At 55.6% G+C, this 20,193-nt stretch overlaps 7 protein-coding genes across 7 annotated transcripts; 5 read left to right on the top strand and 2 right to left on the bottom strand.

The window, feature by feature from the left end:
* Window positions 1-160: 160 nt before the first annotated feature.
* On the top strand, window positions 161-1,933 carry P168DRAFT_286337 (uncharacterized protein). Its single transcript, XM_024836326.1, has one exon. The coding sequence runs from the start codon at window positions 221-223 to the stop codon at window positions 1,460-1,462; it is 1,242 nt and encodes a 413-aa protein (XP_024696782.1). The 5' UTR covers window positions 161-220; the 3' UTR covers window positions 1,463-1,933.
* A 284-nt stretch (window positions 1,934-2,217) lies between these two features.
* P168DRAFT_294302 (galactokinase galE) lies at window positions 2,218-3,911 on the bottom strand (the record flags this gene model as incomplete). The annotated part of the gene is made up of 3 exons (XM_024837947.1): window positions 2,218-2,254; window positions 2,315-3,196; window positions 3,256-3,911. The coding sequence occupies 3 exons, from the start codon at window positions 3,909-3,911 to the stop codon at window positions 2,218-2,220; spliced, it is 1,575 nt and encodes a 524-aa protein (XP_024696781.1).
* Window positions 3,912-5,798: 1,887 nt separating this feature from the next.
* On the top strand, window positions 5,799-8,143 carry P168DRAFT_277812 (acetolactate synthase catalytic subunit; the record flags this gene model as incomplete). Its single annotated transcript, XM_024835629.1, has 5 exons — window positions 5,799-5,965; window positions 6,037-6,135; window positions 6,206-6,273; window positions 6,342-8,027; window positions 8,091-8,143. 5 exons carry the CDS (start codon window positions 5,799-5,801, stop codon window positions 8,141-8,143), a joined length of 2,073 nt encoding a protein of 690 aa, XP_024696780.1.
* An 856-nt stretch (window positions 8,144-8,999) lies between these two features.
* On the top strand, window positions 9,000-10,965 carry P168DRAFT_286334 (RING finger domain protein). Its single transcript, XM_024836325.1, has one exon. The coding sequence runs from the start codon at window positions 9,261-9,263 to the stop codon at window positions 10,716-10,718; it is 1,458 nt and encodes a 485-aa protein (XP_024696779.1). The 5' UTR covers window positions 9,000-9,260; the 3' UTR covers window positions 10,719-10,965.
* A 187-nt stretch (window positions 10,966-11,152) lies between these two features.
* P168DRAFT_323363 (mitochondrial 54S ribosomal protein mL40) lies at window positions 11,153-12,123 on the top strand. The gene is made up of 2 exons (XM_024840682.1): window positions 11,153-11,422; window positions 11,597-12,123. Exons 1-2 carry the CDS (start codon window positions 11,215-11,217, stop codon window positions 11,938-11,940), a joined length of 552 nt encoding a protein of 183 aa, XP_024696778.1. The 5' UTR covers window positions 11,153-11,214; the 3' UTR covers window positions 11,941-12,123.
* A 638-nt stretch (window positions 12,124-12,761) lies between these two features.
* Window positions 12,762-14,080, bottom strand: rho2 (putative Rho GTPase Rho 2). The gene is made up of 5 exons (XM_024832547.1): window positions 13,822-14,080; window positions 13,547-13,625; window positions 13,452-13,457; window positions 13,190-13,381; window positions 12,762-13,130 (listed from the first exon to the last, which is right to left on the bottom strand). Exons 1-5 carry the CDS (start codon window positions 13,857-13,859, stop codon window positions 12,843-12,845), a joined length of 603 nt encoding a protein of 200 aa, XP_024696777.1. The 5' UTR covers window positions 13,860-14,080; the 3' UTR covers window positions 12,762-12,842.
* Window positions 14,081-15,815: 1,735 nt separating this feature from the next.
* Window positions 15,816-19,681, top strand: P168DRAFT_314304 (putative stress response protein Nst1; the record flags this gene model as incomplete). Its single annotated transcript, XM_024839766.1, has 5 exons — window positions 15,816-16,989; window positions 17,074-17,318; window positions 17,383-18,976; window positions 19,043-19,156; window positions 19,212-19,681. The coding sequence occupies 5 exons, from the start codon at window positions 15,816-15,818 to the stop codon at window positions 19,679-19,681; spliced, it is 3,597 nt and encodes a 1,198-aa protein (XP_024696776.1).
* Between the last annotated feature and the right edge of the window lie 512 nt (window positions 19,682-20,193).

Here is a 20,193-nt window from a genome sequence, read left to right as displayed (position 1 = left end):
ACGGCGCTTGCAGGTTCAACGGAGACCGAGCGGGAAATTGATTGGCCTGGGGCAGCGGCGCGTCGCGTTGTTCATGAAATGAAACGGAACGCGTCGATCATTCCGCTGTCTCTCTCTCTCTCTCTCTCTTCTCTCTCACCGTCACCTCCGCCCCCTGCAATGCCACTTGACCGTCTACAATCCCTCAATTAGACTGCGAAGAAATTCTAATTGACCCACGATGCCACGAACACGGTCGACAGCGCCCGCTAAACAGACGGAGTCCGACGAGCCTTCGCAGACCCAGACAACCTCCCCTCCCGAACCACCTAGCAAAACCTTCATTCTCCCATCATCCGCCAGCGACGATGCCCGGTTTATCATGCTGCCCAATCCGCGGACAGCGGAACTCAATCGCTACTTCTTCTGCCCGAAATTGGGCATGTACGAGTTCACCGTGATCCGACCGACCCCACACGCGCCGCGGAGTTTCCTATTCACGGATAAATCCGAACAGACGACAAAAGGGACGATCGCAAAAGCAGCGGAGTTAGCCGTCGCGACACCGATCGACATGATGTTTTTCATGATCCCCTTGCTGGCACCCACCTCGGTTTCCCAGACGAAGGGCCTCTTCCAGCCCTTGGACGACATCATCGACTCGCAGGACGAGCTCCCCAAGCACCTTCGTCAGGTCTTCTACAATGATATCTTCAGACCCGTGCTCGAGAGTCGCGCGGAGGCCATCTGCGACTCGGTGGAAGCTGGAGACGAGAAGATGCTTCGGTTTAGCGAGACCAAGCTCCTCAAGGAGCTGATCGTCAAGGCCGAACGGATGGTCGCCCAGGGACTTCCGGCTAGTCTGGAAGAGCGCTTCATCCGCCAGGCGCTAGCTACGCCGTTGATGTCCGTCAAACGGGAGGATGCCTCTACTAATGCCGCGTCAACGCGCAACGGCGAGGAAGGAGGAGAAGAGCAGGATCCCAAAGATACGCCCTCTGCGACGACGGCCACAGACTCGCCCTCCGATACCACTCCATCGACTCCGGCAACCGAGCAACTCCCCGACAGCTCAGCCCCCGACAATATGGCACATCTCCTACGCCTCTCAACAGCTCTATCCTTCATGAAAGACTCCTACCTACCCAAGACCCTCTGTGCCAGAATCGACGAGCTGCTAGGCTCATCAGACACCCCTCTAGACTTCAAGCCCCTGCAAGAACACCTCAAGCAAATAGCCAGTCTCCGCAAGGAGGCCCTCGCGTCGCGGTCAGCGGGAGATTTTACCCGCAAGCGCAGCGCTGACGACGACGACGCGGCCGAGTCCCGCGCCGAAACGAAGCGTCGCAAAGAGGAAGAAGAGAAGAAAAAGAAAGCCACGGTATCGCGCGGCGTCAAGGACCTGAAAAAGGTTGATACCTCCGGCATGAAGAAGATGAGCGATTTCTTTACCAGGTCGGCTGCTGCGAAGAAGAAGACTTGAAATGTGTCTCTGTTTGGCTACCGCTAGAGCAAACACCAGAGCGGCCCCAGCACTCGCGCGCTACGAGTCGTGTGCGCACGGAACCAACGGGCTTCTGATGAAGAAGAGCATATGACGCCCCAGACTGTCGGGTGCACCCGTGCAACCTGCGCATCATATCGGGTACATGACATATACAGGCCTGATCCAAGTCACTTGAACGCCATTTCAGCCAGGATACCAGTCAGGGGCTTTATCAACCCGACAGGAAGGAGTCGATACCCGCCAGAAATGCTTTCATGAGATAATGACCAGGCTGGGTCGGGCTCGCCATACTTGGGATACGACTTGTACATACTGTATAGATAAGGCTGGGGTCAAAAGGGCAGTCTGGTCTCAAACAAGACACTTGACCAACACATTAGAGGTCATATACCCATGAGTTCCAATTTCGATACAATACTGCTCATCAGTCCCAGGACTGTCTTGGATATGCAAACCCGTGATTTAAATCCAACTGTAGTTTTTCGCAAACCACTCTACTATACGTATAACCCCGCTCTACCACGCCATTTAATCATCAGGCGTTCATACAGTCACTACTCTAGATAAGAGATCTACAGTCTTGAACGTGGAATCAAAGTTGATACAGGCAAAGCCCGCGTACATTCAATTGGTAGGTAGTCATTAAAATAAACAAAACAGGGTGCGTAGCAAATCTGCTAGGGTCTCATTATCAATCTTGATAATTTGGTATTCCATCGTGGGTTTCTTGTTCAAACATCAACTTGCGTGATTGCGGAGCCCGAGATCCTACAAAGAAAAATCGTTAGTCAGGATTGAAATGTAAAAAAAGTAGAGAGGGAAACATACAAGAACGACCCGTTCGAGGGCTTGCTGATCACCATCGCCTGCGCGAGCTTCTCCTCCGAGATATCAGGGAACTTCTTAAGGTAGTACTCCTCCGTGAGGGCCTTGGTGACGGCGTCGACCTTGGACTGCGGCAGCATGTGGACGGTGCAGCCGCCCCAGCCGGCGCCGGTGAGCCGACTGCCCAAGGTGCCTGCGCGGCGGGCGATGGAGCAGATGTCTTCGATCTCGGGGGCGCTGCAGTCGTAGGCGTCGCTGCAGGACTGCTGGGACTCGTTGAGCAGCTGGCCCAGGTAGTGGATGCGCTTCTCGTCGAGGGTGGACGCGTTGGCCAGGCAGGCCTTGAAGTCCAGCACGCGGCGGGCCTCCTTGAAGCAGTGCAGGGCGCGCTGGCGGAGGAGGAATCGGTCGGCTTGGACCGGGAAGGAGGACAGGTACTTGGCTTCGAGGTCGGCGACCGTGATGTTGAGCTTTTGGGCGATCTCTTCGCGCGTGTAGCCCTGCTCCTGGGGGAGGAGCTCCATCGTGGCTTGGATGACGGAGTCGATCTGGTACTCCAGGGGGTCCTGTAGGCGGCCTTCCTTGCGCATGAGCTCCTCTTGGAAGTTCCGCAGGCTGTAGCCGAGGGAGCTGTTGTCCTTGGGGAGGGTCAGGCCGAAGTGCGCGGCGAGGACCACGGCGGCGAGCGTGCACTCGGCGACGCGCAGGTTGTAGTGGCGGGGGGCGGTCACGGCCTTGTCGGAGGTGACGAAACTCTGGGCCATGAGGAAGGTGATCTCCTCGGAGGCCTTGGGGATGGAGACGTGCTGCACGGCGAAGGTGGGGAAGAACTGGGTGTAGAGCAGGTATCCGCGGCGGGAGAAGATGGAGGCGGCCTGGTCCATGCTATTATGGGGTGAGCGACGATTAGATTGGAGGATGCATGGATAGGGTTGGGTACTTACCCGCCAGAGTACACGCCCACGGCACGCTCCGACACTACCGCCAGGTCGAGCAAGTCCTGCTTGGACACGTTGTGGTTGTTGGCCTTCATGACCGCCAGCGCACTCGAGCACACAAACGCCGCGCTGCTGGAGATGCCACCGCCGGGGGGCACGTTGCCGTCCACCAGCACCTCCATGCTCGCGGGAACGAAGGAGCCATCGGTATTCTGCTTCCGCAAGAATTTCAACGCACCCAGGAGGCCGGCGCGGAAGTAGTTCACCCACTCGTGCTTCTTAGGGTCGATCACAATATCCGTGTCGCGGGGCACGGTGAACTCGCGCGTGGGGAACTTGTCGGGGTTGACGTTGGCGATCTTGATCACGGTCTCTGAGCCGGCCGAAGGGACGACCTTGACGGCCATGAGCACGTCGACGCTCACGGCGGTGGGCAGGACATCGTACAGGTTGTAGTCGATGTGCTCGCCGATGATGTTGACACGGCCAGGGCTCCGCGCGACAAAGTCGGGGCGGTGACTATACTCTTTGGTAAACTGGGAGACCAGGCCATTAAATCGAGCGACATGTTCGGGGGCCGCGGAGGTGGCGGAGGCGTCATCGGTCGCGTAGACCTCCGCGATCGAATCGGTCTGGGGCACGAGTTCCTGCGGGGCAGTCATGGCGGGGTAATAGACACTGTATGGGGAGTTGGGGAGAGTAAAAGGTATGAACGAGATGGAGTGAGAAGAAAAGGATGGGATCAAGGAAAAGAAGGTAGCGAGAGTCTCCGAGAACAAAGAAAGAAAGAAAGAATCAGGTAATAAAATTCAAGGAGGACGAGATTGAGTAAAAGGTGGGGTGGTTCAGCATGTCGGACGGAGAGGTACGGAGTACAGCGTTGCAGTGACTGCTCCGCACCACCAGGCGGGATGGCCACTCAGGTGCGCTCGGCACAGACGGACAGCCCCGTTTCGGCGTGGGAAATGCCCTGGCCTGAATCAATCCCGCATTTCTCCCTCGTCTTTGTTCACCGGAACTCCGAGTTTCCCCAACTCATCCGGGCCGAGAGTCTATCAACCCCAACAATCGGTTTCATGATATGGGGATGGGGGATTGACAGGGAAACGAATAAATAAACATGATCATAAAGATAAAACAATCATTACCAGCATGATTGTTATTTATTGGTTAGTAGCAAAAAGGTAATATGAAATGTAAAAAGGAAGAAGAAATCGATGCGTGCGGTTCCAGCATTCTTGGCTAAACCGGGAATTTAACCGAAGCTAGAAACATCATCTTGACTTTGTTAATGTCTGGTCCGGGCAATTGGTTCTTCATGACCTGCGCTGGTAGACAGCCTGATCGAGAATCGTATAGTCAACACCCTGATATGGTGATCGAGATCTGAATAAAGGACGATAGATCTGTCGTCCGTCTATATTTATCGACCCACTGACTGTATGGTGACCCTGTATTGATCGGAACGCTGTCAAGTAATACCAACCCTCTTCGATGACATTATTGTAAGTATGGGGGTTCTTTGAAGCCGCCTACCTAGACTCAATATAAGGACCGAGTATCCCTATCCTCCGGAGTAACTACGTTCCTCGGGGCAGTCAGACTATCGCTGGACAGTGGGTCCCGATCGTGTCACGCGTGATCAACCACCCATTATTCAAGATGAAGGGATTGGCATGGAGAGGATGTAAGTAACGGAGTAGATATTATGGGAGTAGGATACCGTTCAGATGGGATTCGAATTCGAGGCGCCAATCGCAAAGACTGGACTTTCCATATTGGTTGGCCAACCGGCTCCGGGATCGGAGAGGCTGTTGACACAAAGACCATGACTCACGCGACCATGTCTTGACCAGGAGGCTTCGGTTTCTCTTCTGAGGTAGCCTTGAGAGAGGGCTGTAGATGGTGTTTAATTGTAAAAACTTGTAGAAGAAAAAATAATGAAGGGGGTAGACTCTAAACCAGTCACAGGAATGTGAACTGACACATTCCGGACATCTGGGAGAGCCTCGGCGGTATGTATTGCCATGTTTTCTATTAATGTAGGCTGATGGTCTAGACACGATCGTCCGAGGGATTGCAATCCCTGACATGGGAGAGTCCCTGCATCATGAAGAACTCTGTATATTCTCGCTACTATAGGTACCTCTAAGTACCTTACCTAGTCTCTCTACCCCTTGACCATAATCAACATATCCTGCTGTCACGAGCGACCGCCGAGGATGCGGCCACTCGCTGCCTCAGGTCCCTGCCAATCAGGTGAGGCCCGAAGAGGCCGATGACCGGAGGCGCTGAGCAGATCCGGCCAATCACGGCGTCGAGATTATCTGATTCGGGGCCGACTAAACCCCTTTGGGACTAGGTGGGGATTCCCCCCCCGACCCAGTTTTGAGTCTTTTTACTCCCGGCCTGAAGGAGATCCAGCGGGAGGTATTTTTTTGCCGTTGTGATTCTTCATCCTTCAACTCTTCCGCCACTTCTCTCCTCTCCGTTCCCTTCCACCCCTCCAACATCTCCGTTTGTTGGCCTGGCAATCATCCGCCGCGAAGATGATGCCTTTAAGACCATCGAAGAGCGCCATGCGCGCCCTGCAATATCAGAGGTATATGACCTCCAGCAGGAGAGTCTTCACCTCGGCGTCGATGGCGGCCGCCAATTCGCCCCACCGCTTCGCTACTCAGAAACGAAGCAAAAGCACCGCAACAGCCGCTGCTACGTAAGGCTTCCAATGGTTCTGGAAATCGACCAGACAATGGACTGAGCTAATGGTGGAATTCTATCGCCCAGGGAGTCCAGGCCCGTTCCCAGCCCGGCCTTCAACCAGGAACCTCACCGGAATGAGGTCTCGCCGTTGCAATCCCGCAATGCTCCCGAGTTGGACGACTCGTATGTGCACCCGTTTCGATGAGTTTGATGGCGCCGGAAGGTGGATGGAATTAATCGGTCTGGCATATAGATTCGTCGGCCTGAGTGGCGGAGAGATCTTCCACGAAATGATGCTGAGACTCGGCGTGAAGCATGTCTGTGAGTCATCTCTGTTCAGGTTCCCTCCGTCCTTACTGGCGGACGCAAGGGGATTAACCAATCGATAGTCGGTTACCCCGGTGGCGCTATCCTTCCCGTGTTCGATGCCATTTACAACTCCAAACACTTTGACTTCGTCCTTCCCCGCCACGAGCAGGGCGCCGGCCACATGGCGGAGGGTTACGCCCGCGCCTCGGGATTGCCCGGTGTCGTCCTTGTGACCTCCGGCCCCGGTGCCACCAACGTGATCACCCCGATGCAAGATGCCCTGTCCGATGGTACCCCCATGGTGGTCTTCTGCGGTCAGGTCCCCACCGGCCTGATCGGTACCGATTCCTTCCAGGAGGCCGACGTGATCGGAATCTCCCGCGCGTGCACCAAGTGGAATGTCATGGTCAAGTCCGTCGCCGAGCTCCCCCGCCGCATCCATGAGGCCTTCGAGATCGCCACCTCTGGCCGCCCCGGCCCCGTGCTGGTCGATCTGCCCAAGGATGTCACCGCCGGCATCCTCCGCAAGCCCATCCCCATGAACAGCACCATCCCCTCCCTGCCGAGCGCAGCGACCCTGGCGGCTCGCGAGCTGGGCCAGAAGCAGCTCCAGGGCGCCATCGACCGTGTCGCCCGCCTGGTGAACGTCTCCAAGAAGCCCATCCTGTACGTGGGCCAAGGTCTGCTCGCCGGCCCCGGTGGCCCCGCGATCCTGAAGGAACTGGCCGACAAGGCGTGCATCCCCGTCACGACGACCCTGCAGGGTCTGGGTGGATACGACGAACTCGACCCGAAGGCCTTGCACATGCTCGGTATGCACGGGTCCGCCTATGCCAACATGGCCATGCAGGAGGCCGATCTGATCATCGCCATCGGTGCCCGGTTCGACGATCGCGTGACGGGTAACATCTCCAAGTTCGCCCCCCAGGCGAAGCTGGCCGCCTCCGAAGGCCGCGGTGGTATCGTCCACTTCGAGATCATGCCCAAGAACATCAACAAGGTCGTCCAGGCCAACGAGGCCGTGGAGGGCGATTGCGCCGACAACATCCGCCTCCTGCTCCCGCACGTCAAGGCCGTGCCCGAGCGTCCGGAGTGGTTTGACCAGATCAACCACTGGAAGTCGCGCTTCCCCTTCTCCCTCTACGATCCCCAGGACCCCAACGGCCCCATCAAGCCCCAGTACCTGATCGAGAAGCTCAGTGAGCTCACGGCGCACATCAAGGACCGCACCGTGGTCTCGACCGGTGTCGGCCAGCATCAGATGTGGGCGGCCCAGCACTTCCGCTGGCGCCACCCCCGCACCATGATCACCTCCGGTGGTCTGGGTACGATGGGCTACGGTCTCCCCGCCGCCATCGGTGCCAAGGTGGCGCGCCCGGAGGCTCTGGTCATCGACATCGACGGTGACGCGTCCTTCAACATGACCCTGACCGAGCTGTCGACGGCGGCCCAGTTCAACATCGGCGTCAAGGTGCTGCTGCTGAACAACGAGGAGCAGGGCATGGTGACGCAGTGGCAGAACCTGTTCTACGAAGACCGTTATTCGCACACGCACCAGAAGAACCCCGATTTCGTGCCCCTGGCCCAGTCCATGGGTGTCCAGGCCGACCGCCTCACCAAGCCCTCCGAGATCGAGGAGAAACTGAAGTGGCTGATCGAGAGCGATGGCCCGGCCCTGCTTGAGGTCTTCACGGACCGCAAGGTCCCCGTGCTGCCCATGGTGCCCTCCGGCAGCGCTCTGCACGAGTTCCTCGTGTACGATGAAGGTATATTGATGCCCCCCCCACCTGACCCTGTTGGACAACGTGCTAACCTATTTTCACCTTTAGCCAAGGAGCAAGAGCGGAAAGCTCTGATGAGGAGCCGCAATGTGAAATTTTAAATTCCCTCTCCGCCGACAACCCTCCATCCTATTCGCCTGCATCCCTGATGACCCCTTGTTGCTGTACCGATGATTTTGTAGTCACAAAAGTGCCCTTTCCCCGGACTTTTTTACCTGTTGATATCCATGGCGTTTCTGGCCGGTTCTCAAAACGCTGATCTGGTGCCCATATGTACCCACACTGACATGCAACCGCCCCTACTTGTGGGGGAGAAATAACGCCGAACTCTAACCGTGTGGGGCGATGATTCGAAAGAAAGGACGAAAAAGTAATAATATAACCACGGCTTTCTTTTTTTTCTTTTCTTCTGTACTATATTTTCATTTACATTGGCGGTTCCAGTGGCCTCGTCTGGAGATATGATCGCCAATCTACGTTGCTCTCGCACCGCGGATGTTCCTGTCTGGCGTGATGACCACCTGCAATGGTTCCTAGGAGAACAATCTGCTTGTACATAAGTGTTACCTTTTGGTCTAGCTTGGCATTATTTCAGGATCTTGTTCAATGTACATTTGGGGACATGTTTTTTTCTTTATCCGTCTCTCGGATCAATTGTCGATCATGGTCTGCAATTGATCATAGTCTGGAATTAGTAGAGCAACAACCATGAACATTCCACGATCTCCCCCCGGTATTGCATCAGCCCTATCGCCTCCATTGGAAGCGCCAAGCGTTCGTGCCCCGCAGCCGCTCACGTGAGCGGCACCTGACTGACGTCCGGGGCGGCCGAATCCGGCGTTCCATTGGTCGCGATTCATTTTCGCACCTCCAAAGCCGCGGTCCGTTTCCGACTTGATCTGGTTGGTGGTGAGAACGAGCCTAAGGTAATCAATCCGGCCTGCAAGAAAGTTACTGCTCTTTCTTTCATCCATTTCCTGGGCTGCCTCTGCGCTTTTCAACTCTCCCCCATCAACGCCCATCCTTATCCCTTTCTTGGTTTGGATCGTTGATCATTTCATATTTACCGGGACCATTACGTCTATGGTCTTCACGGGCTATCTCTATCTCTAGCTTGCCCCGCAGGATGTTGCGCTCGGTTATCTGACATCTAACGCATCCCCATTTTCGCCTCCCAGCTGTATCCCAGTCATCCTCCCTTCATTCAATTCGTACACCATGGCCTCGGTGCCTGGATATTCGGCGACAACGGGTCGCCCGCGGACGGCCGAAAGCCCGCGATCGAGCACCCGCGATGACGCAGTACCGAGATCGGAGTCGAGTAGTGCACCACCGACAGGGTCCCTCGAGGATCACGAGACCGTATTCCTCAACAAACACTCTTCGAGCGAAGATAACCTGGCCAGCGGCAAGCCCCCGGCCTCCAGCTTAGCCACCGTCGACGAGCCTCGCAAATGCTGGATCTGTTATACCGACGAGACGGAAGACTCGCCTCTGAACCAGGACTGGCGGTCGCCGTGTCCGTGCGCCCTGACGGCCCACGAAGCGTGTCTCCTCGACTGGCTGGCTGATCTGGAGAACCCCCGCTCCCGCAAGCGCAACGGCCACAATGCGAAGATGGTGTGTCCGCAGTGCAAGTCCGAGATCGTGGTCTCCCGGCCCCGCAGCTATATCGTGGACGTCGTGCGGTTGGTGGAAGGGGTCGCTAGCCGATTGGTCCTGCCGGGGCTGCTCTTCACCGCGGCGGGCACGGTGTGGGCGGGGTGTTGCGCCCACGGGGTGTATTCGATGTATCTGATCTTCGGGACGGAGGACGCCCGACACGTCCTGGAAGAGACGGCGGAGGGCACGTGGAACTCGGGGCTCAATCTCGGCCTGCCGTTGATCCCGATGGCGTTGATCTTCTCCCGCACTCGCTACGCCGAGGGCCTTCTCCCCGCCATCCCGGTGCTGTTCTTCGCGACGCACAATCCGGGTCAGGAGCCCGACATGGAGCTCTGGCCACCCTCGGCGACGATGACCTTTGCGGCGCTGCCGTACGTGAAGAGTTTCTACGGCGCCCTCTACGACCGACTGTTCGGGCAACTGGAGCGCAAGTGGATCGCCGAGGTCCAACCCCGTCAGTCGGATGTCAACGAATTCGACGACAACGCGCCGCCGGAACACCCGGAGCCGGACGCCCGGGGGGAGGTCGGCAACGGTCAGATCCTGATGGAGATCGATCTGGAACTACAAATGGGCATGGGGAACGACGATAACGACAACCCGCAGGAGGCGCTCGGGCTGGGCGCGGACAACGGACAGGGCGCGCAGAACCAGCTAGGCGTTGGCCAGGGCATGGGGCTCGGACGACGCGAAGATATGGTCTACGACACGGGCAACCTCGCCGACATCATCCTGGGTGCCCTCGCATTCCCAGCCATTTCAGCCTCCATGGGCGGACTGCTCAAGTACGTCTTACCCAAGTCATGGACGGCGGCGTCAACCCTGGAGCGCAGTCGACCGGGTCTCTTGCAGACACGCTGGGGCCGCAGCGTCGTGGGCGGTTGTGTCTTCGTACTGTTGAAAGATGCATTGGTCTTGTACTGTCGATGGAAGCTAGCGCAGACCCACCGACGACGAAAAGTGCTGAATTACGATCGGGCGAAGCGAGGGTCCGTCAGCGGTAAGCGGTGACTTCCTGGCAAGCAGCATGGTCCTTGATGATAATCGGTATGATGGTGCATTCCCGGCGTTGTGATCCTCTCCTACGTTTATTTCCCCGCTCTTCTTTCTTTTCTAGCTTTTTGTTTCCCCCTCTATAATGTGCTATTGATAGTTCCGAGCGTTCTTTTTTCTTTATTTTATTGGGTAATCGCAACTCTGACTAGAATGTCACTCTGTAACCAACACGATTCGGGAAATAATATCTGGCCATGAAAAGAGCAATAAATAATCAAGTAAATTGTAGCAATTAACTTACGAAGTACAAAGCACGGAGTAGTGAATCGGTACCTCCACCACAAGTATGCCGGTGAACCACGCTAAACCAACCCCAGCCGCCCGCCCTCTAAACGCGCGGCAAAACCAAATCTGCCTCCTCCCGAGTCCCGACCAACAGACACCCGCAACTTTCTCAATCTCCAAGCTAACCAGGTCAAATCAACCACCCACAAACAAACAAACCCACACAATGCGGCCCCTTTCACCGGTCCTCGCCTCCCTGGCGAACGTCTTCAGGATTCCCATCTCGCAAACATTGGCCCGTCCGGCTATCGGCCACTTGAATGCTCAGCCCGGCCCTGTCACCGCTGCTGCGCAGCCGGCTGCGGCGCGGACGTTTTCGAGTACCAATGCTTTGTTCAAGAGGAAGGGGGGGTTGAAGACTGATAGGAGGATTAGTATGTTCTTACCCTCTTCTTCTTCTATCCTTGATTTATACATCCATCATCAATCCATCAATCCAAAACACATGGACAAAAAAAAAGCCCCCAACCCAATTCCTCCCAACCCCAGCAAAACACCACACCCCAAAACAACCGAATCAATAGAAACATACTAACCAAGAAAACCAGCCCTAATCCGCTACTTCCTCCACCACCCCCTCACGCCGCGCCCCCTCCGCTTCTCCCGAACCCGCTACCTCCGCCACTGGACGATCCACCGCGCCTGGCAACTCTTCCAGAACCAGCAGCGCCGCACGCAGACGCTGGAGCTCGAGCGCCAGTGGCACGCGATGAACGACGCGTGCGAGGAGCTGCGCACGGGCGCCGGCGACGGCGGCCGGCTGTTCCGCAAGTCGATGAACAAGCGGGGTGTTTTCCGCGACATGTTCCCTATTGAGTATGGACGGTTGCAGACGGAGACGCCGGCGCAGGAGGGGTGGAATCATGGGTGGGTGAGGCCTGAGAGGAGGTGATTCTTCTTTTGAGGGGTTTGTGTTTTATATCCGATTGATTGGTTGATTGGCTGGTTTTGAAGGGGGAGAAGTGTCTATAGATAGGGTATCTTATTGTCTGTTGGACTGTGTTCTGGCTGGTTCTGTTCTTTGCTGTGTACTATAACTTATTGTACTTGTCTGTTTATCATATCTGGCTTATGGACTGGTGTTCATCTACATTTCTACTATATCTGTAGCTCAGTACGAGAATGATGATAATGATAGGTCAAAGATAAGTAAAGTAAAGTAGTAAAGTAAAAAAAGTAAAGATTGATATAAACACACTGATCGAACGTATGAACGTATTGACGTATTGCAACGATTGCTTCAAACAAGTCAAAGAAAAGAAAAGAAAAGAAAAGAAAAAACGCGCTAGACGATAAAGAATGTGCGTAAATCAAAGTCAGGGACAAACATAGAATGAAATGAAATGGCGAAATGAGAGTATCATGACAGTTGGTATAATAACGCCCGATAGATCGGAGAAATCATCAAGGAGAGAATTCGGACTGCAACGCGTGCGTATCGAAGAGAATGACCGTTATGGGGGAGCGTATTTCCGCCCAAGAAGATAAGATAAGAGAGAGAATCGAATAAGACGTGTTTTCGTACCATATACAGACGCAACGTCGCAAGGAAGAGAAATGACCTGATGTCGGTCGAGAAAGCCTACCCAAACGCCCAATAATGCAAGTATCGATCAACGGCGTGATCGTCATCGACTTCAGTCTCTTCAGTCCCCTTTTTTTGTTAAGTTCCCACCAGCGATAGACACGTGGATTGTCGTGGTGGGTTGGTGCAACATGTATTGAAGGCCGGGCGGAGGCGTGTCTCTGACTGGTGGGAGAAAGTCGTTGGAGTTACAATGCGACTTGGATCCATCACAGGACAATGCAGCACGAACTTTTTCGCTTTTCGAACGTCAGGAGGGCGGCCCGCGTGGCGGCTTCGAAGACGTCGTCGACTCCCTCGCCGGTCAAGGACGAACACTCGAGGTATTTCCTCGCGCCGAGCGACGTGGAGGTGTCATTACCTTCCTTGGCCGTGACGAACCGTAATGACTTCTTCCGCATCTCTTCGATCGCCATGGGATCGTCTCGGAGATCTTTCTTCAAGCCCACTATGATGATCGGCACGCCTGGACATCGTTCGTTTGCCTCTTCAGCCCACTGTGTTGGAGTGATCAGCCGGAGAACGGATAGGATAAGGACAATAGGGATCAACGGACCTTATGCTTTACATTCTCCAACGAGTCTGGGGTGTCGATGGCGAACCCGATCAAGATGACGTGCGCTTTGGAATAGGCCAGCGGGCGCAGACGCTCGTAGTCCTCCTGTCCCGCAGTATCCCACAAGGCTAATTGGACAGACCGTCCATCCACCCGACAATCTGTTACGTAGTTCTCGAAAACGGTAGGGACCTAATCCAGGTATGGTCAGAGGCCGACGCGCCAGACACGGATGGCATCAGGGAGGGATGGAAATACGAACATAATGCTGCGACAGAAAAGTACGTTAGTCCATAATCTATATTTTGCATTGATTCGACCTGTTTCGGGAGGGAAGGGGGAGGGGGAGGGACTCACGGTTGGAAAGTAGCCAAGGGTGAAGACGCTGAGAAGACTGGTCTTCCCACAAGCACCATCGCCGATGATAACCAACTTTCTAGAATGGTTCTAGCGTTAGTTCCGACATCCTAGTTCCGCGAAATGTAGCGCCAGGGAGATGGAGGAGAGGAGGGGTGAGGGTGGGATGGACCGCATGCAAAGCGCGGTATGGAACGCCGATCCCCCAGTTGAACTACTGGTGGTTGGAACATCCATGACACGACGGATTGCCGGATCAGGGTCGTCGCACGCACCTTCGCATGACATTGTCGTCACTCTGTTGTTGGGCCATTTTCCACGGCCAAATCGCACGAGCCTGATCGACGATCGATCGAACGATCAATCAATCAATCAACCCCTCAGGAGGGAGGTAGGAGAAGATAATAATGTCGAGAAACCGTCGAGCGGAAGAGAGAAATGCGGACAGGTAGACGGGGATGAAGTCAGGGCGCTTGGGTGAGAAGCCCTGAACCGGGGGGTGGACACGGGGGGGGGGGAGGAAGTAGGTATGGTGGAGATAAGGCGAGGAGGAGGTTCAGGCACCCGGGGGGATCGAGACACGGATTGTGTGCCGGATTGAGGAGGAGAAGTAAGTTGATGCAAGATTGAATAGGACGATTAGAAAAGTCCCCTCCCCCTAACTGCAGGACGAGGGCAATAATGGGGGGAATCCAGATGGCACAGTTGGATGATTTTGGGAAGGCGGTCGAGTTGAGGCTGACGACTAACTGGTTAGGTAGGATTAGTTAACTTTTTAGGTCCTTTTAGGTACTGTTCATGTACCTGGGGATGTATACGATGTATATTACCGGTCAATACAGACTGACCTGGTGCTGCAGCTTCAGATCATCAGATGGAGAGGAGGAAGTAAGGAGAGATGGAGGGGAAAGAATGAATAAATATCAGGGGAGACTTAGATTAATATCATAGGCATAGATCCCATAGTAATAACAATCAATAATATTAGTTTAATACTCGTGCTAATAACAATATAATAATCAATCACCCGTTCATCCTGCTCCCCATGTAATCAAAGTCCAGGATGAGATCGACCGGAGGAGGGCTGAGAAAAATCAAATCAGATAGAAACAATCATCCTGCGCCGCTGTTACTCAAGTTCATGCTATGTCTCAGATAACAATCTCCCTGACTTTGCACTTGTTTCCTTGTTGTTTCAATCCTCTTCTTTGACAACCATTGTCTTGATTCTGTAAATGTAAACATGGAGATGGTCCCGTTTCCCATGTGAATGATTGTCAGGGCCTGGGTTGCTATTCTTATCATCCCAAGTGGGGACCACACGTTTCCCTCTCATGATGATTAGTCGTAGGAGGAGGATGACAGGGATCGACTTGGGTCAGGACCTGATGAGTGTCTTGAACTTGATTATACTAATCAGCGGTGTCTGGCCAAACATGGCTCCACTAATGCAACATGATTCTCATGTGTTTACTCCATACAGCGACGATACAGCGGTCCTGTAAAGATCCCGTATCAACCCACCGGATTCTAACCGCTTTGGTCTTAGCGGGAAAATCGATGCCTGACAGTTATGAATGCATCCATGACTAAGGCAGATTGGGGTGCCTGATCGCTGAGGGACCAACACTCGCTTGCGGCGCTTAACCAGTTGCGGCCAGCGGCACGGCAACCATCCAGCAAGTCCACGCCTGGCGTCAAGATCAAAGCGAACCCATTCAGTCCGTCACTGATTCATTATCCCACTCCCCACCCCCATCTTCAACTGGCCCTCTCATATCCGTGGATTCCCTATTTTGGTCGATCTGACTCGGGATCTTCCTCTCTCTGTCGCTACCTGATCCCCCCTCTCTCTACCAGATTGGTTCCGTCACATTTGGACAAACTTACCCCCCTCGTCGTGCGGCCCGGGTCCTTTCCACCCCTCTCCGCTCTCACGCTCCGTTGGCTCGACCCTGCTATCTTACCCGTTTTTCGCCGCCTCAATACGCGACCGATCCTTCTGGCGGACTTCGACGCTTTCGCTGGGAATTCTAGGGTTTGTCCTTTTCCTCTTTACTCTTCTCCATTTTTGGTCTTCTCTGGGGCGCTGCTCGGCACGTGAATCGCGGAGGTAGTTGGTGAGTTGTCGTCGACGAAACCATCTTAGTCTGTCGCACCTCTTCCTGACGCTTTGGTCTACATTCATATTAGCATGGTGGTTACTTCCGAACTTTCGAGGAGCTCCGTCCCGACTTGATCACCCCGTCGATACCCGCCAGCGCGAGGCATGGCGCCTCCGCACCCCCCTAGACCGGCTCCGGCCGCCGCCACGGCTGAATCCATGCCGGCCCCCTCGACTCGTCCCGTCAATGGGGAGGCTCATGCGGCAAACATCCCCACCCCCCCCTCAGCGTCCGTCGTTCAGAACACGTCCGTGAATCGCAAGAAGCAGAAACGCAGGCAAAAGCAGGCCGCTCGCCTTGCGGCGGAGAACCAGCTCGGGAACGGACACGTGCCGACGAGTGTCGCCGACCGGAACGGCTCCGGGTCCGCCTTACTCGAGAGCGTTCTGTCCTACGAGCCGGACTTCGACAATGTGAATGGCGACGTGTACTACGACGACGAGCAGGACGCCGCGAGTGTCCACCACGATTTCCCCGACATGGCGAACGGGCCCGACGATCATCCCCGGGCCGCAGGGCGGAAGTCGAAGAAGAAGAAGGGCAAGAAGGGGCGGTCGCACTCGGAAACCATGGGCGACGAAAGTCCGACCTCGCAGTCCACCCCGTCCATCTCCATGTCGTCGCATCCGCTTCCCCCGCCGCTGCCCCCGCACCTCGGCGCCGGACCGCTGTTGAAGGCCGCCAAGGACCGCAGCATCTGGAACACGTCGACCCAGGAAGAGCGCGAGAACATTAAAACCTTCTGGCTCGAGCTGGGGGAGGAGGAACGTCGTCAACTCGTCAAGGTCGAGAAGGATGCCGTCTTGAAGAAGATGAAGGAGCAGCAGAAACACTCGTGCAGTTGCACCGTGTGTGGTAGGAAGCGGACGGCGATTGAGGAGGAACTAGAGGTACTTTATGACGCTTACTACGAGGAACTCGAACAGTATGCCAACAATAACCAGAGCTCCTTTGAGAGAGGCTCCCCGATCGTCCCTCCGCCCCGCCTATACCAGCAACCGTTACGATCCCCCGGCCAACACACCCGAACGCACGGTCAGTTTCACCCCTCGCGAGGGCGCATCCACGAGTTGCCCGAAGACGACGACGACCTCGAAGAGGACTACGACGAGGAGGATGAGGACGACGACGAAGAAGAAGAGGAGGAGGAGGAGGAGGAAGACGAGGACGAGGACGAGGACGACGACGAACCGTACAGCGACGATGAGTTCGAGGACGAGGAAACCCGTGCCGCCCGCGCAGACTTCTTCGCCTTCGGGAACAGTCTAACGGTAAAAGGTAAGGCCGAGGCGATATACCCCGATTGCATTGACGTGAGGATACGGGCTGACGGAGGCGCTCTGCCTCATTGTTCCCCCACAGACGGGATTCTCACGGTTGCGGATGACCTACTCAAGAATGACGGGAAACACTTCATCGACATGATGGAACAGCTCGCTGAACGTCGGATGCAACGCGAAGAGGACACCCAGTACGGTATCGCTGCCGCCCATCAGTCGCTCCATGGCGGTCACAACCATGGCCCTTTGGACGACGAGGACTACGACGATGAGGAAGACGAGGATTACGACAGCCAGGAGGAAGAGGACTACGAGGACGATGAGATGGTTGGTCCAGAGTTCCCCCCACATCGGTGCATGCCGGACGGAGCGCAGGCTGACATGGTCACAGGACGCAATGACGGAGGAACAGCGCATGGAGGAAGGGCGGCGGATGTTCCAAATCTTTGCGGCTCGAATGTTTGAACAGCGCGTCTTAACGGCGTACCGGGAAAAGGTGGCCGAGCAACGTCAGCAGAAACTCATCGAAGAACTGTTGGAAGAGGAGAATCGAACCGAAGCGCGGAATGCCAAGAAAGCTCGCGAAGCTCAGAAAAGGAAGGACAAGAAGAAGCTCCAACGGCAGGCCAAGGAGGAAGAGAAGGCCCGAAGGGAGGCGGAAAAGGCTGCCGAGGAAGCGGCGGCGAAAGCCGAGCAGGAGAAAAAGCTCGAAGAGCAACGGCAGAAGCGAGAAGAACAGCGCAAGAAGCGGGAAGCTGAGCGGAAGGCCCAGGAAGAGGAGCGCGCGCGCAAGGAGGCCGAGAAGCAAAAACGATTGCAGGAAGATCGGGAGCGACAAGCGGAAGCGGAGCGGAAGAAGGAGCAAGACAAGAAACGGCGGGAAGAATCGCGGCGAAAGGAGCGGGAAGAGCGCGAGTTGCGGGAGAAGAAGGCCCGGGATGAACGCGAGCGCAAAGCGCGGGAGGAACAAGCCCGGAAGGACAGCCAGAAGGCCGGTGTACCGGCGAATCGACCGTCGCATCCGGGGCTCGTCCCGATTCCCGCGAATCTGTACCATCCTCAAGGGCCCCCGGGCCACCACCCATCACCGCACACCCAGATTGCTACGCCGATTGTCCCCAAAGCCCCGACTCCCGCCCGACCCCGTCAACCATCCCAGCAAGACTCCCACAGCTCCTCTCCGCGATCCCAAGCGACCAGCGCAGAACCCTCGCAGGTCTCCGTCTCCCCGCGATCCATTGGGCCCAGCCAGTCCTCTGGAGCCTCAAGTGCTACGTCCAGACAGGGCCAGGGGCCACCGTCGATGCTCCACCATCCTCAACCTTCTACGCCGCTGTCCCCGCTGGGTCGCACTCATCCGCCAGGGTTCCCAAGCGGCAACGGAATGCCACCGAATCCGCCGGGGTTGGCTGGGATCATGCCTCGGTTGCCAATGAGCCATGACCTACCTACATATCCCCCGCACACCGGGTCACTCATGAATCAGCCGCGAGGGTTCCCGGCACCGAACGGCATCCCTGTGCCCCCGGGCATCAATGGATCCCGTCAGATGGGTCCCGGGCGAGGATTCCCGCTGGACCCTGGCCACAATCTTCCGTTCCACGGCCAACCGCCCATGTCGGGTGCGTTCTCCACGCCGCCAGGTGGACTGTCCCATGGCCATTCCCGGCAGCCTTCCGGTTCGTTTGAGCGATCCCCTCTCGAGGTGCATCACACCCAGCCATTCCCGATCACTCGACCCAGTCCTATCAAGCGCCCGTCTAGCACCCAGCAGGAGCAGCCAGGGGACCATGCACGGACGACCCGTGGGGATGTAGACAAGCTGAGTACCCAGCTGGGCAGCAGTGCCCTCCTTGATGACACAGATATCCCGTTCGCATCGAACCTGTCCCGGTCATTGCCGGGTGGCACTCTTCCGGGATCTTTACCGGGACCGACCCGGGCCAGCTTCGGCGCGCCGGCGCTGTTCCCGGATCCTCTCAGTGGTAAGTCGATTCAACGACGGCCGGTTTCAAAAATCTTCAATGCGGGCGGGGCTAACAAAATAATAGCACCGAAACACTCTAATTTCCCCAGTCCCGGAGTGGGCAGCAACACGTGGGGCCCGCAGATTCCCTTTGGTGCCTCCGCCTTTCCCGGTGCCCCGTCATGGGGAACCACACATGGTCAGTAGACAACGCTTTCTCAATTCCATCTGACCTCTACTAACCTTCACTTTAGGAAGCGGATGGGCCAATAATGTATTCGGATCTGCGAGTCACCACCGTGCTCACACATCTCGACCTGTTGCCATCAGGCTCCTCGTAATCCAAGCCTGCAAACAGCTCGACACGATGACTCCATCCAAGGGCTTAAGCGGCTACCACGACGTGAAAGTCATTGGCCGACAAGTGGACCAACTCCGACCACCCAACGAGCCTCCAATCTCCCTGAAGGAAATGCTAGACATCTGCGACACCGAGGGCAACCCGCAAAACGGCGGCGGGTCATTCTCGATCCGGGACGACGAGACGAGCGAGTTCGTCAAGTTCGAACCGGACAACAACAGCGCTATGGCAGGCCACCGGGGGAGCCTTGTCCCTGGAGAGATCGGCAGTCCCATACCGGGGAGCAGTCTACCGGCGTTCGGGGGAATCGGCTCGACCTCATCTGTGCTACGGCAGTTTTCTCCACCAACAACGGGGTTCTAGGCGTTTTTGTTTCTTGAACGAGGGGTATTTATTTTCGCACAAATTTTCTTTCTCATACACACACAACACACATACTGCATTTTAGGTATCGGGTGGATTCACGGAAAGGGAATTGATTGATTGATATGATATGATTATTTCGATTTGTGTCCTTTTTTTTTGACGTCCTGTTTTCTTCGCTTTTCATTTTTTTTTTGCGCGCGCTTTGGGACGGACGATTGACTGATGGATCCATTACTTACTTACTACCTTATCTACCTCGCATGTTTTTGATTGATTGATTGATTGATCGATTGATCGATCAATCAACTGGCTACTGGCTTGAAATGAATGAATGGTGAATTGTTGCCACAATTGACCGCAATAAATGTCTTCCCATCTCCCTTGGTCGTTTTTCTTTCTGCTTTGTCCGAAGCGTCTTGTCTTGTCTTTTTTTGACTTGTCATGTCATGTTGCTCATGTCTTTCATACCTACCTACTACTTACATCAAACATTACCCAGGCATAACTTT

This window comes from Aspergillus campestris, assembly GCF_002847485.1.
Source record: "Aspergillus campestris IBT 28561 chromosome Unknown P168scaffold_1, whole genome shotgun sequence".
Taxonomy (NCBI): domain Eukaryota; kingdom Fungi; phylum Ascomycota; class Eurotiomycetes; order Eurotiales; family Aspergillaceae; genus Aspergillus; species Aspergillus campestris.
The sequence above is the reverse complement of the archived record's forward strand: the minus strand, read 5'-3'. Positions and strand labels throughout refer to the sequence as shown.

Coding starts and splice junctions, on each gene's coding strand:
- P168DRAFT_286337 (XM_024836326.1), top strand. CDS start 221: ATGCCACGAACACGGTCGACAGCGCCCGCTAAACAGACGGAGTCCGAC.
- P168DRAFT_286334 (XM_024836325.1), top strand. CDS start 9,261: ATGGCCTCGGTGCCTGGATATTCGGCGACAACGGGTCGCCCGCGGACG.
- P168DRAFT_323363 (XM_024840682.1), top strand. CDS start 11,215: ATGCGGCCCCTTTCACCGGTCCTCGCCTCCCTGGCGAACGTCTTCAGG. Junction 11,423..11,596: donor GAAGACTGATAGGAGGATTA/GTATGTTCTTAC, acceptor CAAGAAAACCAG/CCCTAATCCGCTACTTCCTC.
- rho2 (XM_024832547.1), bottom strand. CDS start 13,859: ATGGCCCAACAACAGAGTGACGACAATGTCATGCGAAG. Junction 13,626..13,821: donor GACGACAATGTCATGCGAAG/GTGCGTGCGACG, acceptor GAACCATTCTAG/AAAGTTGGTTATCATCGGCG. Junction 13,131..13,189: donor TGGAGAATGTAAAGCATAAG/GTCCGTTGATCC, acceptor ACTCCAACACAG/TGGGCTGAAGAGGCAAACGA.